The sequence below is a fragment of the Suricata suricatta genome, chromosome 3 (assembly GCF_006229205.1).
Source record: "Suricata suricatta isolate VVHF042 chromosome 3, meerkat_22Aug2017_6uvM2_HiC, whole genome shotgun sequence".
Taxonomy (NCBI): Eukaryota; Metazoa; Chordata; class Mammalia; order Carnivora; family Herpestidae; genus Suricata; species Suricata suricatta.
The window spans coordinates 115,061,734-115,077,078 of record NC_043702.1 but is presented as its reverse complement, the minus strand read 5'-3'; the positions used below and the strand labels follow the sequence as shown (position 1 = coordinate 115,077,078).

Genomic DNA, 15,345 nt, shown 5'->3' with positions numbered 1-15,345 from the left:
TGGAGTAACTTAACAGGGGCAATTCCACAAGTGGGCTGGCTACAGCTGCCGGGAGAGAACGTGTACGTGGAGAAGCGGGACCTGAACCCTGGAAGGTCTCCAGAACACTGGACCCTCTTCCTCTCGCAATACATCTCAAGTACCCACGACATAGCTTATCTGACATCTTCCTGTTCTCATGACACCTGCAACAGAATTGCTCCACGATAATTTATTCATCTGGATCTCCTTACTTGGGTGCTTAGTATCATCATTCTCTTGGTCTTGAAGACTTGACACCCTAGTCTTGTCTGTGATTCCTCTCCCTATCGTTCCATACCTAGTCCCTTGGCAGACTCTGTTGGACTTTCCTCGCTAATATTTCCTGCGTCTACTTCCTTATCTGTGGGGAAGACAGCGTGGCTGAGGTGTTGGTATGAAATGTGAGTGCGCCATTGCTGGAAACCCGTCTGAGCACTGGAGAAAGAGCCGGGTGGGGGCCCGTGTGGGAGTCATCAGTGCGGAGGTGCCAGCGGATGCTCAAGGGGAGCGCACAAGTTACAAGAAAAGAGCAAAGGAGAGCGCTCCACAGGGCAGGGCAAAACATGAGGAATGAGACCGGAAACAGTCAAGATGTACACTCACTCAAACGTTTATCAGCTCATTACACCGTGCGAGAGCCTGCCTGATTTGGACGTTTCCATTCCCTTTCCTCACGTTGGAATTCTGCTCCATGCCTTCAGGCGATGACTGAAATGCTACATGTTAGGCCTTCATTACCCCAGCCATCTTTACACTGGTCTTTTGGATTCAAACATTAGCTTCTTTTCTATGATGTCCTATCCCTAACTCACTAAACCGACATATGTCAAACCTGTCCTATAACTGTACTTTGCTTCCTATTTCTAATTACATTACTCTAGCAATATCAATTAGAATATTAACATGAAATTAGAATTTGATAAAAACATGGCAATATAATTTGATGAAAAGTCAGACACTTTCTTATTCTTATGTTGCAAAAGATACAAATATCTTCACTTTCAAAAGCTCACCTCATGTCAATCACCTGACTGACCACAACACTGGGTTGAGACGCTTTTCCTTCAGGAACATCGTACAGGAAGAGTTTAAAGTCACAAACCACAGCCAATGCTCTTTGCCATCCTTTCTTCACTCCTGCTGGCTTAGGGATCTTAGACAGACAGACAAAAACAATTAAAATTAAAACGTCAATCATAGCCCCTTTAATTACCTACATGACTGCAGGATGAAACTCTAGAGATAATGTCCGTGTGTTCAAAGTCCTGTGCTCTGGTTGGTAAAGTATAGATGAAACACACATACCATTAATAACTCAAGAAAACATAAGAATAAATTCCTCAAATACTGAATGACTTTGATTCTGAAAAGTGTTTTAATGGTACCATTTTAACTTTCACTAGTAATTCATTAAAATAATATTCATGGCTGGGGGGTGCCTCTCTGGTAGAGCATGCAACTCTTGATCTCAGGGTTGTGAGTTCGAATCCCATGCTGGATGTAGAGATTACTTCAAAATAAAATCTTAAAAAAAATTCATGGACTTCTAAATAGCATTCAAGTCAAATTTGGGTGTAAGACGTAATGCAGCAGACAATTTAATTATTATTCAAGATTACGAGTAAGAATACACCCTTGATAATAGCTTCATAAGCCTATGTGACATCTCCAGCAAGTGTTGAAGACTCTTTTATGGAGATTTCAACATCTGTTCATTACAACGCAGGGGCAGTACAGAAAATTCTAAGACATTCTGGAATTTATATCCAAGCAAAGGCCAGGTTTTGTTTTCAAATCACACTGGATGAAATAAAATTATGCATGAATTTTATTTGTCCGATTTTTTTCAAGGGGTGTTTGTCAGGTGACTGGACTTAGTTCTCAGTCATTAATCAACCTCAAAAGATTAATCTAAACCCAACCTAATCATACTCACCCTGACATGACCTTCATATGCTGTTCCTATTCCTTTCTGGGGATCTATCCCCAGAGGACCTTTTGTCTGCTCAGGAGGGACCGGACAAGCAGTTGGAGCTTTGTTTACACAAGTGATATGACATGAGAATCCGCACACTTTTGGAAGGGGGAAGAAAAAACCAATATTCAATAGAAATTCACTTTTTATAAGAAGAAAATTCACTGAGCACTCATCACATGCAAGTTGCCACGTTAGATGAAAGCTTATCTGTGGTTTTGATTTAAATAACTGTTCTGCCTTTTGAGGAGTGGATTCACTTGCTTACCAGTTAGAATTTCAACAAGAAATTGTAAATATTTGTATTTTTCTTCTGTGTTAATCAAGAGAAACAAATACATAGGAAAAAAACTCCTAAGCTTGTGAATACAACAATTTATTTAAACTTGGAATTCCAAAAAGTTTTTGGAGTTCTCTCTTACTCTTTATCTCACTCCAACTTGCTATCTGCCTTGACAGTGGTCTTGCAAGGGCCACTGAGGGACGTGAAGTCACGTGACATCTCTGTAACACGTGGCAAACTTTAGCAGTCCCTCTTTTTGAAATGAAATTGTTCAATGATTGAAAAGGCACAAATTAAGTGTGAACTTTAGGAGTAGTTAATTTCATTATAGGTACTGGACCTAGGGCAAAGATCATAATGATGGTTAACTTTATTGAGTGCATTTAAATTTTCTGTAACAATCTAAGAGGTACTCCTATTCATACATTACTTGCCCTGGGTCATAAGACTCATAAGTGGCATTGCTGGAATTCAGACCCAGGCAGGCAGGCTCAGAGCCTGCTGTCCCTAACTGCCAACGATACTGTCATGACACCTCTGATACTCACATGATAAACCTGAGGCTCGAAGAAATAAGATAAACCAAAACGAATATAAAATTTTCACTGAGACTTGATTGGTGAGAATTACAAGCTAAAATATTTAAAACAAACAAGCTTGTTGGAGGGGGCTACAGACTAAGAATACGTATTTAGACAACTCCTACTGTGAGGGTGGGTTCCGGAGAATATCTGGGAAAGAGTAAGAGTGGAGACTGAGGGAGAGCATTGCGGGAAGGCGCAGGAGAATGGATTACACCGCCGATGCTGATCACGAACCTCCCAGAGAGGCAGATGAACTAGCACAGATTGTCAAAACCACAGACGTCTCCTTCACTTGTAAGTGGAGGGTCTAACAAGTGGAAGTGGAAGCAATAAAATAACTGTCCTATACAGGATCTAACGTCACCCAACCAGGAAGAAATGAAAACGACAGGGCTCTGTGGAGGCTGTCACCACTTTTATGAAAGCCTGGGCACAGTCTAACTTAACATGCCTCACAGCACACAGGGCAGAGGTCTAGGGGCCTGCAGGAAGACAGGTGTGGTTTCAGGACATAAGACCCAGGAAGGTAGTCTGGGGAGGCCTCAAAACTCCCTTCTATGTAGTCGCAAAGGACTCTGGTGCGTAAGAAATGATAAAGCATTAAGTCAAGTATTCTCTCTGACAGATTTTGAAATGACGTTTTAAGAGCTGGCTAAATCGAAGATGAGACAAGGGTTAACAACGGTTTGGCATCCCTCAAACCTTCGTGGTCAATGACGTGGGCTATTCCTTTCCCAGACTGCTTTGCTGTCTTTACCTTTTACCTCCCCTGAACTCTGTTTCCCAAGGCTCTGTCCTCATACTTGTTCCCTTTCCAAACTGTGATTTTTCCTGGAAGACGTCACTCCTGTCCACAACTTGGTGCTCATAACTCTCAAATCTACTTTTTAACCCAGACCATCTTCTTTGGCTCTAAATCTCTGCATCTAAAAGACGAGCTGAGGAGATTCCTTCTGGATCTTCTGAGCTACCCAGACACAGAATGTGCTGTCTTAAGATGCTCTGAATCCCCCCTTATCCAAGGTGATCAAATGCAGAACAGGTACAAGCACATTCTACAAGGGGGAGACTTGCATCTCATGTGGACTGATGACCTTCCCTTCAAGGTCCCTTCCAGCCCTAAGGGCTAAGAAGTGGAAACTAATCCCAGAATTAGCAACTGTTTTCCTATCTTTTTCATAAGATACACCAGTAAATGAGACATGAGGCACTTGTCACAGTGATTAATTTCATTTGATTACAAAAGGTACATTCCTACATGATTCCCAAACAAATAATGTGTCCCAGTAAACTTAAGTCATTTTCATTTCACAAGTCTTAGGAAAAATAAAGTGGTGCCCATACAAATACACTTTGTTTTTGGTTCCAATTGCCTCTGATTGCTCATCTCTCAGAATGTCAGCTCCCCGAGGGCAGGCTCCATCTGCTCTCCCGCCCACAGCTACTTCTCCAGCACCTAGAAGTATCGAGCAGGTGTTCCATGAACACGTGAGGGATGGATCAATGACTCAATGAAGGCGGGGAAGACTGCTGCTACAAATACCGAGGATAAGTGTCTTTTGAGCCAAAGTGGCAAACATTTAGTATTTCTGCAAAGATACTGAATAGCCTACTTTTAAAGAACGATTTTGGGGCACCTGGGTGGCTCAGTCAGCTAAGTATCCAACTTTGGCTCAGGTCATGATCTCATGGTGCTACGTGAGCTTGAGCCCTGCATGGGGCTCTGTGCTGACAGCTCAGAGCCTGGAGCCTGCTTCAGATTCTGTGTCTTCCTCTCTCTCTGTCCTTCCCTTGCTCATGCTGTCTCTCTCTCTCTCCCCAAAATAAAAAAAAAAACATACAAAAAAAAAAGAATTATTTTTTTTTTCAGAGAAATTAAACAAGGTTACAATTTAATGAACAGATTTAAGGAAACTTTCACGTCTTCTCTTACGCTCCAGGATCTCAAATTCACCCAAATAATGAAACAAAGATGAATGAGACACATTTAAATCTATCTCCCCTGGAAGAGTTTCCTGGGGCAGTCTATCTAGTTTCTCCAAGGTGCTCAGTTTATCATCTGTATTTCTGTTATCAAACAAAACAAAACAAAATAAACAAGCAAATGATTAAATAAAACAAGCAGACATTTATATACCTTTTAAGGAGGACAAGGTTATTTGATTACAGTTAGAGCATCAACGTTAGAACTCTAAGGTCAGGCAGTTTGTCCTTACCTTCACAGGAGCAGCCCTGCCTTATGAGACCCACCATCAGGGAGGTGCACTGATGACATCTGGTAGGCGTAGTAAAAGATTTGACAAAAAACTGATGGGTCTTGCGCTGCAAAATAAATTGATAAAATAAATACACACACACACACACACACACACACACACCAATGATTTAAAACACCAGTTATTCAAAGGATTTCCATAATGTGAGTCTCTGGGCCCCGCACGAGCTAGTAGAATGCTTTCTAAGTGGGATGAATTATTTTCATTTCCTGTATCTTTCTGTGATTTATGCTTTTGAAATATCTTTATTAGGCAATCTTGAGCTAGGTGATGCTAAAACTAACCTAAGAAGTTAAATGATAATCGTTCTTGAATGACATTTGGGAAGTTACAAACTGAGGCATTTTTTTCTTTTTGCTCACAAATGTTGATTCAGGATTTTTACAAATTCTTCAAATTGTAGTTCAGCAAAGGGTTAAGTGAAACATCACATGTTTATACCTTTACAAATACAAAACGTTAATATGCTTTTATACCCTCTTTGGAAAAAAAAAAAGAGTAGCCGAAAATTCTCGTCCCCTCTATAAATCAAGTATTTTATTTTTGGGGACCAAGAACAAATAATATGTGTAACGTATCTGTGTCCTCCCATGAAAGCAGGGGTGTTACCACACTTCAGCAGACAAATAAGCACACATACTATTCTAGAGAGAGGGATGGCAGGCTGAAACTTGCTGCAAATCCAGGAAAGTTTCAGTCTTATCTGTTCTATCTGGTGGTAAGTCAACATAGACTTTAGTGATCTGGAACATGCATCTCCTTTCCAAATTAACTCTCTGGAGTAATTAATAAATTACGTAGCTCCTCTGTGTCTTGCTCTTCTCATTCTATAAAATAGGATCAGTAATCATATCTACTTCATGGCGTGAATATGTGAACATACACAGTCCCGGAGTGGAGTCAGCATTCAGAACATATTTATTTTTGAAAACAAATTTGACTAATTACTTTTTACATTTGTGATTTACTTAAACTAGTAAGAACTTTATTCTATATTCCAATACTATGCAAAATGCCAATGCCATACTGCTTATAAAGGAGTCTTTATTTTAGCTGAAACTAACTTATCATATTAAACTAAAGGGACTATTCAAAGCTTTAAAATTTAAGTTACAAATAAATTCTGTTCTTCTCAGTATGTGATTTACATACCACAAAAGCTTCAAAGCAGCACTGGGGTCTGATTCCAAGTAGAACACAGACCACCTCTGTATTAGCGCTAAAACTGATCCTGTGTGGGGGCCCCTGGAGGGCTCAGTTGGTTGGGTGTCTGGCTTTGGTATAGGTCATGATCTCACAGTTCATGGGTTCAAGCCCTGTGTCAGGCTCTGTGCTTAACAGCTCAGGGCCTGGAGCCTGCTTTGGATTCTATGTCTCCCTCCCTCCCTCCCTCTCTCCCTCCACCCCCCCTCTCTCTCTGCCCCTCCCCCACTAGTACTCTCTTTTTGCCTTTCAAATATCAATTAAAAAAAAAACTGATTCTCTGTGGACTGAGCACGAACCAACAGACATTGTGTCAGTAATTAATATACCTCATCTCATTTAATGGAGTATTTCCCTCCCCTCCCTGTAAAGATGGATACTACTTCCTTGAGACTTAGAGAAATCAATCATGGATACACAGTTAATGGTAGAGTTAAAATTCAAGCCCACTTCTGTCTGATTCTGCCATTTTACAAAGTCTGATTCTAAAACATGTAGAATATGCTCCTTAAAAAAAAAACCCAAACCACATAAGACATAGTTAGGTCAAGACCAGGGGCCTCCATGCTTGTGGCAAAGTATAAGCACCTAATTGGTTAATATCATATGAGAGCTTGCTCCAGTGTTTCTCCTGTATACCGATTTTTACTCTTAATTTTTTTTTGTATTTTATTGTATTGTTTTAATTTTAGAGCGTGTGTGAAGTGGGTAGAGGCAGGAGGGGAGAGGAAAGAGAGAAAGAGAGAAAGAGAGAGGGAGGGGGAGAATCCCAAGCAGACTCCACACTCAGCACGGAGCATGACACAGGGAGCGATCCCACGACCCTGGAATCATGACCTGAGCTGAAACCAAGAGTCAGATGCTCAACTGACTGAACCACCCAGGCGCCCCTTTCACGTTTTATTCTTTGAGGAATCATCCAGAGGTTTTTTTTTTGTTTTGTTTTTTTTAGCACTTTCAGTTGTTTAAAATACATTAAAATGCAAAAGATGCAAAGTTAGTTTCCTGATTTGCTCTGGAGGCTTTAGTCACAATGAGAGAAGAAATGATAAATGGCTTAAGGTAGGGAACTTCATTCTTTCTTCTTCTTTTTAAAACTTTTTTAAAAAATATTTTATTTATTTTGATAGAGAGAGAGACAGAGCATGAGAGGGGGAGGGGCAGAGAGAGAAGGAGACACAGAATCTGAAGCAAGCTCCAGGCTCTGAGCTAGTGTCAGCACAGAGCCTGACGTGGGGCTCGAACCCACAAACGTGAGATCTGACCTGAGCTGAAGCCGGAGGCTTAACCGACTGAGCCACCCAGGCGCCCCTATTCTTTCTTCTTCTAAGGGATAACAGGTCTGAAATATCAGCAATAATAACTGTGGCCATGACACATATAATAGTCTTCACAATACCCAAGAAATTGCTAACAAAACATATTATACTGTTTTTTTTTTCAGCGATCCACTCAGGATGCCCTAATTTTAACTGAGAATACCAGGAAAGAAAAATAATGCTCTAGTAGAGTATTATTTAACTGACCAGCAATCCACTGGTAGGTACTGATTAAATTGCGAGGGGGTGGGAGTTACCACTAAGAGGGAGGGGCCCGTGTTTCACTGATCTCAACCAAAGACAGTACAAAATAGAACAGAATCAAAGGTCAGGAGTCCAACAGCACTGACCTCTAGGCAACACCCCACAGGATTTCGGCCTTGTTTTCGGTGAGGGTGAGGGGCCAGGAGGAAGAGGATACACGAATCCACTCCGAGGATCCAGATTACTTAGCTGCTGACCTAAGATTGCCCTCCCTGCCTCCTGGTCAGTCTCTGATTTCTAATACTTCTCCAAAGGGTAGTTCGAGGAGGAGAAAAAGATGAAAAATAGTCTGGGAAAAAGGGCATTAAACCTAAAGCATAGGCCCAAATTAAAGAGTTTTAGGTTACGTGACCATTTGGAGTAAACTGAGAATGAACTATACACTCGACACTTAGGGGTGCCTGGGGGGCTCCGTTGGTTAAGCATCCAGCTTCGGCTCAGGTCATGATCTCATGGTGTGCGGGTTCGAGTCCCACCATTGGGCTCTGTGCTGACAGCTCAGAGCCTGGAGCCTGCTTCAGGTTGTGTCTCTCTCTCTCTCTCTCTCTCTCTCAAAATAAAAAAAAAATTAAACTCGACAGGTAAAGAGGTGGACAGAAAGAAGTGCTCTTTTCCGTTCCAGTTTTGCCCCTGCTGCAGACTTCAAGCTACTCACTGGAGTAATAGAAGCTGTGAGGACACAGCGGAACCATCGGATACACTGCTGACTTGAAGATTTTACCACGGATAAGTGACAAGAAGTCTTCACCTCATACAAAACTTCCTTTTATTTTTTTATAATAGTTTATTGTCAAATTGGTTTCCATATAACACCCAGTGCTTCTTCCCACAAGTGCCCCCCCCACCATGACCATCACCCCCTTTCCCCCTCCCCCTCCAGTCCACGATTTGTTTTCAGTATTCAATAGTTTCTCATGATTTGTGTCCCTCATTCTCCCAGCTCTCTTTCCCCCTTCCCCTCCCCATGGTCCTCTGTTAGGTTTGTCCTGTTAGACCTATGAGTGCAAACATGGTATCTGTCCTTCTCTGCCTGACTTATTTCACTTAGCATGACACCTTCGAGGTCCATCCATGTTGCCACGAATGGCCAGATTTCATTCTTCCTCATTGCCATGTAGTACTCCATTGTCTTCATCCATTCATCAGGTGATGGACATTTAGGCTCTTTCCATGATTTGGCTATTGTAGAAAGTGCCGCTATGAACACTGGGGTACATGTGCTCCTATGCATCAGCCCTTCTGTACCCTTTGGGTATATCCCTAGCAGTGCTATTGCTGGGTCATAGGGGAGTTCTACCAATAGTTTTTTGAGGAGCCTCCACACTGTCTTCCAGAGCGGCTGCACCAGTTTACATTCCCACCAGCAGTGTAGGAGGGTGCCCGTCTCTTCACACCCTCACCAGCATCTATAGTCTCCTGATTTGTTCATTTTAGCCACTCTGACTGGTGTGAGGTGGTATCTCAGTGTGGTTTTGATTTGTGTTTCCCTGATGATGAGTGATGCTGAGCATCGTTTCATGTGCCTGTTGGCCATCTGGATGTCCTCTTTGGAGAAGTGTCTATTCAGGTCTTCTGCCCATTTCTTCACTGGATTACTTGTTTTTCAGGTGTGGAGTTTAGCGAGCTTCTTGTAGATTTTGGAAACTAGCCCTTTATCTGATATGCCATTTGCCACTATCTCTTCCCATTCTGTCGGTTTGTTGTTAGTATTTTTTAATTGTTTCCTTTGCAGTGCAGAAGCTTTTTATCTTGATGAGGTCCCAGTAGTTCATTTTTGTTCTTGATTCCCTTGCCTCTGGGGATGTGTCGAGGAGGAAATTGCTGCCATTGAGGTCAAGGAGGCTATTTCCTGCTTTCTCCTCTAGGGTTTTTATGGTTTCCTGTCTCACATTCAGGTCCTTTATCCTTATACTCTTATACACCCAAAATGAAGCAACAGAAAGAGAAATCAAGAAACACATCCCATTCACAATTGCATGAAAAACCATAAAATACCTAGGAATAAACCTAACCAAAGACGTAAAAGACCTATATGCTGAAGACTATAGAAGACTTATGAAGGAAACTGAAGAAGACACAAAAAAATGGAAAAACATTTCATGCTCATGGATCAGAAGAATAAACATTGTTAAAATGTCATTATTACCCAAAGCAATCTACACATTCAATGCAATCCCCATCAAAGTTGCATAAGCATTCTTCTCAAAGCTAGAACAAACGATCTTAAAATTTGTATGGAACCACAAAAAACCCTGAACAGCCAATGTAATATTGAAGAAGAAAACTAAAACGGGAGGCATCACAATCCCAGACTTTAGCCTCTACTACAAAGCTTTCATCATCAAGACAGTATGGTATTGGCACAAAAACAGACACATGGACCAATGGAATAGAATACAGAGCCCAGAATTGGACCCACAAGTATATGGCCAATTAATCTTTGACAAAGCAGGAAAGAGTATGCAATGGAAAAAAGACAGCCTCTTCAACAGGTGGTGTTGGGAGAGCTGGACAGCAACATGTAGAAAAACAAAATTAGACCACTTTCTTACATCATTCACAAAAAGAAACTCAAAATGGACAAAACTTCCTTTTAAAATCAACTTTCAAAAAGGCTTTTTCTCTCCTTTTACACACTTTTATTTTGATATCATTATAGACTCATTCCTTCTTCTAAGAAACCTAGAGTAAGTTTTATTTTGGGGGGAGGATCACTAAGGGCACAAAACCTGGTTAGTATTTCACCCCTGAAATACGATCACAAAGCTTGGCGTGGGCCACACTCCGGCTGTGTTTGTTTTTTTCCATTCCTCCCTGCTGCTCCACTCCCCTCCTTCCCCATGAGATCCGGCACCCAGTGTGACTGGATTCACACAGGCCCTTGGGTATGTATGGATCCTGATAAATTAGATAGTGTGTGCTTCTAGTGCAGATCTCACAGGTGCTCTGGTGAGCACACCGGCCACATCCTACCCATCTTTCTCCTACCATGTGTAGCATCTCTACCACACTGCTGCCTGGACGTGGATAGAGGCTTTCCTGAATCAGGGAGGTTGCTGGGTCCTGTGGGGCACATCCACACCACAGTGTCATGCTGTCCTCCCGAGGGAGTGGATCATTCATAACTTTAAAAAAAGTATTTATTTTTGAGAGAGAGAAAGAGCATGAGTGGGGGAGGGGCAGAGAGAGATGGAGACACAGAACTCGAAGCAGGCTCCAGGCTCCGAGCTGTCAGCACAGAGCCCAACATGGGACTTGAACCCATCAACTGTGAGATCATGATCTGACCCAAAGTCAGACACTTAACCGACTGAGCTCCCCAGGGCGCCCCATATCTTTTATACTTCTATTAGCTGTGTATGAAGCTATTTCTTCATGCCCTTGGCATTACTTTACTTAATTTCTGGCAAGCTGGGGAGTATAAAGTGATCATAATTTTTAAAGGATTAATTTTTAATTTCTCCAGTTATTAACAAGGTTGGGCGTTTCTTCACATGCTTCTTGACCATTATGATTTCCTTTCCTGGGAATTACTTATTCATACCATTTGCAAGTTTTTCAACTGAATTTCCAATCTGTTTCATGTAGAGTTGCAGGAGTTTCTTCCATATTCTAGAGATTAATCCCATACTGGTTTCACACAGGGCAAACATCCTTTACCAGACAGTCACCACCCATGAGCTCCTATGAACCAAACTTTCACTCTACAAGCATCTTTAATTTTGATGTAAGAGTTCAGTAATATTTTCATCTTATGTTTATGATTTGAGATCTGATTTACCTACTCAATGAATTTCTCCACATCCTCTCCTATGCACGTTTTTAATTTTTTAAATCAAATGGAGGTCCTCTAGGACTCAGGTTTCCCTTAGCTAGTTTAGCCCATCACTTGGACTAGGGCAGAACATCTTCACCATCTGTCCCATTTGTTATGAGTCCCTTCTGCAAATTATTAGCTCCCAGAGTGGTTGAAGTAAGAAGAAAATCAGAAATGAACTGGAATTTGGATCAAATAAATGTGCAGTGAGTAAAAAAACCAAAAAAATCAAACGGATACATCTACGCAGTTTAGAAAAGTACAACAGTATCACAATACTTAATCCAAGCAGAGGCATCCCTCTGCCCAAAGCTGTCCTTCCTCAAAGCAATTTCTTTCAACTCTTCCAGCTGTTTGCCTCCTTCTGTAATGTACCTCAATATTTCTGGGAAAAGCAAAACAAAAACAAAAAACAGGCAAGGCTGTACAGTGGTTTCTTGATTTGAGACATTGTACGGACTTCCTATTATGGAAGAGAAGGATTTTTGGGACTTAAAACAGCTGCTCCCTTTGTTCCCAATACTGTTACAGCGCAGTTGGGGGTCAAATTTCACATTTACTGTGCCAGTTATTATAATCTTGGAATTATTCAGTGAGTCGAGAAGTATACTATAGTTATATCTTTCCTGTGTAATCTTTCTATTTTTCTGAAATGAATGATGTCCTCTGTCTTTTGAAGTTAATCTTCTAGGTCTCTCTCATGAATTATCCCCAGATTCTCCACAGAACTACAAAATGCTGTAGAATCGATTTACCATGTAAGGAAGGAACCTCCCAGACTTTTATACCCTGTGTTCGCTGGCCTCAAATGTTGCTGCTGGAGCCTCTTATTTTCCTGCTCTGCTTTTGGTTGCAGGCTTCAGTCTCTCACCCAGTCTGTGTGGGACTCTCTCTCTTGTGAAGCTTATACCTTCTCTTTCTTCATCTTCTCCCTTATTATGCTGGGATTCATTTCTTAGTGGTTTACTTAGAAAGCAGAGCATGGGCGATACACTTTTAGAAGATCCTGATTTTCTGAAAATGCTTATTTCCCCCCTTGAAATCGATAAAACACTTGATAAGGAATCAAACATTTGAGCTTGAAATCCTGTTACCTTACAACTGTGCTTTGCATTTTCCTGTTAGCAAGTATGACACCATTTTGGTTCCTGATCATCTGAATGTGATCTGTTTTATCTATGGCTAGTTTACAAAAGTTCTCCACACTCTTGGTATCTTGAAACGTCACACAGTGATGTGCCCAGGAGGAGGTGCTCGTTGGCCACCATGCTGGGGACTGGCGGGACTCCACACCCCCTAGAACCTCGTCCTTCAGTTACACAAAGTGTCTGTATTATTTTTTGTACAACTTCCTTTTCTTGTTTTCTGTATTATTTTACTGGAACTTCTTTTTTTTTGGATATTGATTTCTCAAATTTTATTTTCTATCCTTTTGCGTAAGTTTTAAGACTTTTTTCAAATTTATGTCCCAACTCATCTCAAAGAATTTTTAAATGCTTGTCCTATCTTTAACTTTGAAAGGACTCCTACTGTTTTTCTGGTTATTCCTTTTTGTTTCTTTCTGCTTGGCATTGCCTCTTTATCCTTCAATGAAAATAGGAATCTTTTTTTGCTGTTGTTGTTTCTCTGAATCTTTTTCTTTTGCTAGTGGATTTCCTAAAATATTTGCTGATCCATGGGAATTTGCTCATATTTAAAGGTAAGTGAGTAAAAAAGTGAAGTAGAAGGTTTTTTTTGGTTTGTCCTTTGGGACTGTGTGTGCGCCATTAATAAGGACCCAGCTGTCCCTTTGGGATTCTCAACTGCCATTATCCAGAAGTCTTTTCTGGGTCAATTTCTTCAGAGAATCCACTGAAATTTTCCAAGGATGGGAGGGAAGGAGGAGGCGATAAACCCTACGGCCAACATTCTGGGAGCTAAGGAGGAGGAATGGGTTTTGGAGTCTTACCTTCAGTTGGCAGACCTTTGCAAGATTTCACTACTTCTACTTCAATACCTCCGTTCTCTCACCAACCACTGAGCCTGGTGTCCTTCAGTCTGTGGTCTCTGGCTTGCTTATTCCACAAAATGAACATACTGCTGAACTGGGGGTAAGCTGTTAAATTTTGAAAGATGCTCTAACGGTGGTTTAGTGGACTTTGAACCAATTCTCCAATTCATTCTAGACTCCTCTTTTTACTTCTGCCCCTCAAGGTACCTGGTGCCTTATCATCCTAGTTGATGTGAAGCTTGTCCTCTTAAGTACCCCTCAGGAAGGGCTTAGGGGGACAGAATTTCTTGAATTCTTGCACATTCTGTGGCTTTTACTTTTGAGGGGTGCTTTATTACCCTTAAAAAATCTAAAATCCTCAAACTCAGTCCAAACTCATTAAATTGTTATATTAACTATGTGCAGTTTTTTTATTTATCAATTATACCTCAATAAAGCTGTCAAACACAAAGTGACAAAAGGGGAAATACCTTTGACTCACACTTTCCTTGGGTATCTTAAATGTTACCCGATTATTTTCTGGTGTAGGGTTGCTATGGAAAAGTCTGATGAAAATTTCATTTTTCTACCTCCTTGAATGACTTACTACTTTTTGCCTGTGTGTCTGGTATTTTTCTTTTTCTTCAAAGACCAATAGTTTATTAGAATGTATTGTTTTGTCTGGGTTATTTTCTCAGTTATGGTGTGTGCTTCTATGAGTTTGAAGTCTGCTTCATTTTATTTTTTTGTTTCAAGTCTTTATTTCAATTCTAGTTAGATAACACAGAGAGAGGGTAATCAAGTCTGCTTTATTTTAGAAAATTTTCTTGAATATAGATTTTTGTATTTTCTGTGGCTTTGGTGTTACCTTTCAGACTCCTATTATATAAACATTGGTCCTTCTTTGCCTTTTTCTATCCATCACTTTTCTCAAATCCTTTTCACCTCTTTTCCTCATTTTTTGATTAAAAAACCTCCTTTCCATCTTCTATTTCTCATAAGTGACCTGTTGAGTTTATTTACTCCCAAATTCCTTATAGGTCAGCTTGTATTTCTAATATTTCATCTTAATTTCTAATTCTTTCCCCAGATTTCTGTAATCTCTCTTCAAATCTTGCATTCTCCAGCACTCATTCCTGAGGTTTGTGATTTCCAATTTTTATTTCACAGTTTCTACTGTTCCCTCAATTTCTGAAATACTGATTGTAGTTCTCACTGGTTTGGTAGATGGGTCTTTCTGGCGCACTTCCATTTTTTGTTAAGATACATTGCTTGTCAGTCTCATTTTGTGCATGTGAAATTGGACTATGATCATTTTCAGATCCTCACTTGTAAATGAAATGACTTTTTCTGTACTTCTGTGAGGGAGGCGCAGGCCAGGGTAATTCTTCTGGATCCACACCTTTGACTCTCTTTTCTATCACTTTCATAAAATAGTTTTAAAAAATGACCTCATGCTTTCTGAGCTCTTCCTCCCCTCTTCTTCATGGCCTGGACCTTCTCTCTCCTTTCTTGTCTGCCTCAATTCTGAACCTATTCCCCACTGGCCCTCTTTGGTCTGGGGCTATGATCTGGAAGGAGGTTCTGACCAGCCGGTGTCAAGAACTTAGAACCATAGCACTGGACCATCTTCC

General features: G+C 40.9%; 1 protein-coding gene across 12 annotated transcripts in view; it reads right to left on the bottom strand.

The window, feature by feature from the left end:
• The window catches only part of CDC42BPA (CDC42 binding protein kinase alpha), a 293,765-nt gene that overhangs the window by 23,061 nt on the left and 255,359 nt on the right, over nucleotides 1–15,345 (bottom strand). For all 12 annotated transcript variants that reach the window (XM_029934874.1, XM_029934879.1, XM_029934875.1 and 9 more), the window contains 3 exons: nucleotides 5,080–5,185; nucleotides 1,958–2,094; nucleotides 1,035–1,174 (listed from right to left, as the gene is read on the bottom strand). In XM_029934874.1, the coding sequence (XP_029790734.1) occupies nucleotides 1,035–1,174; nucleotides 1,958–2,094; nucleotides 5,080–5,185 (383 nt within the window). The remainder of the gene's footprint in view (nucleotides 1–1,034; nucleotides 1,175–1,957; nucleotides 2,095–5,079; nucleotides 5,186–15,345) is intronic.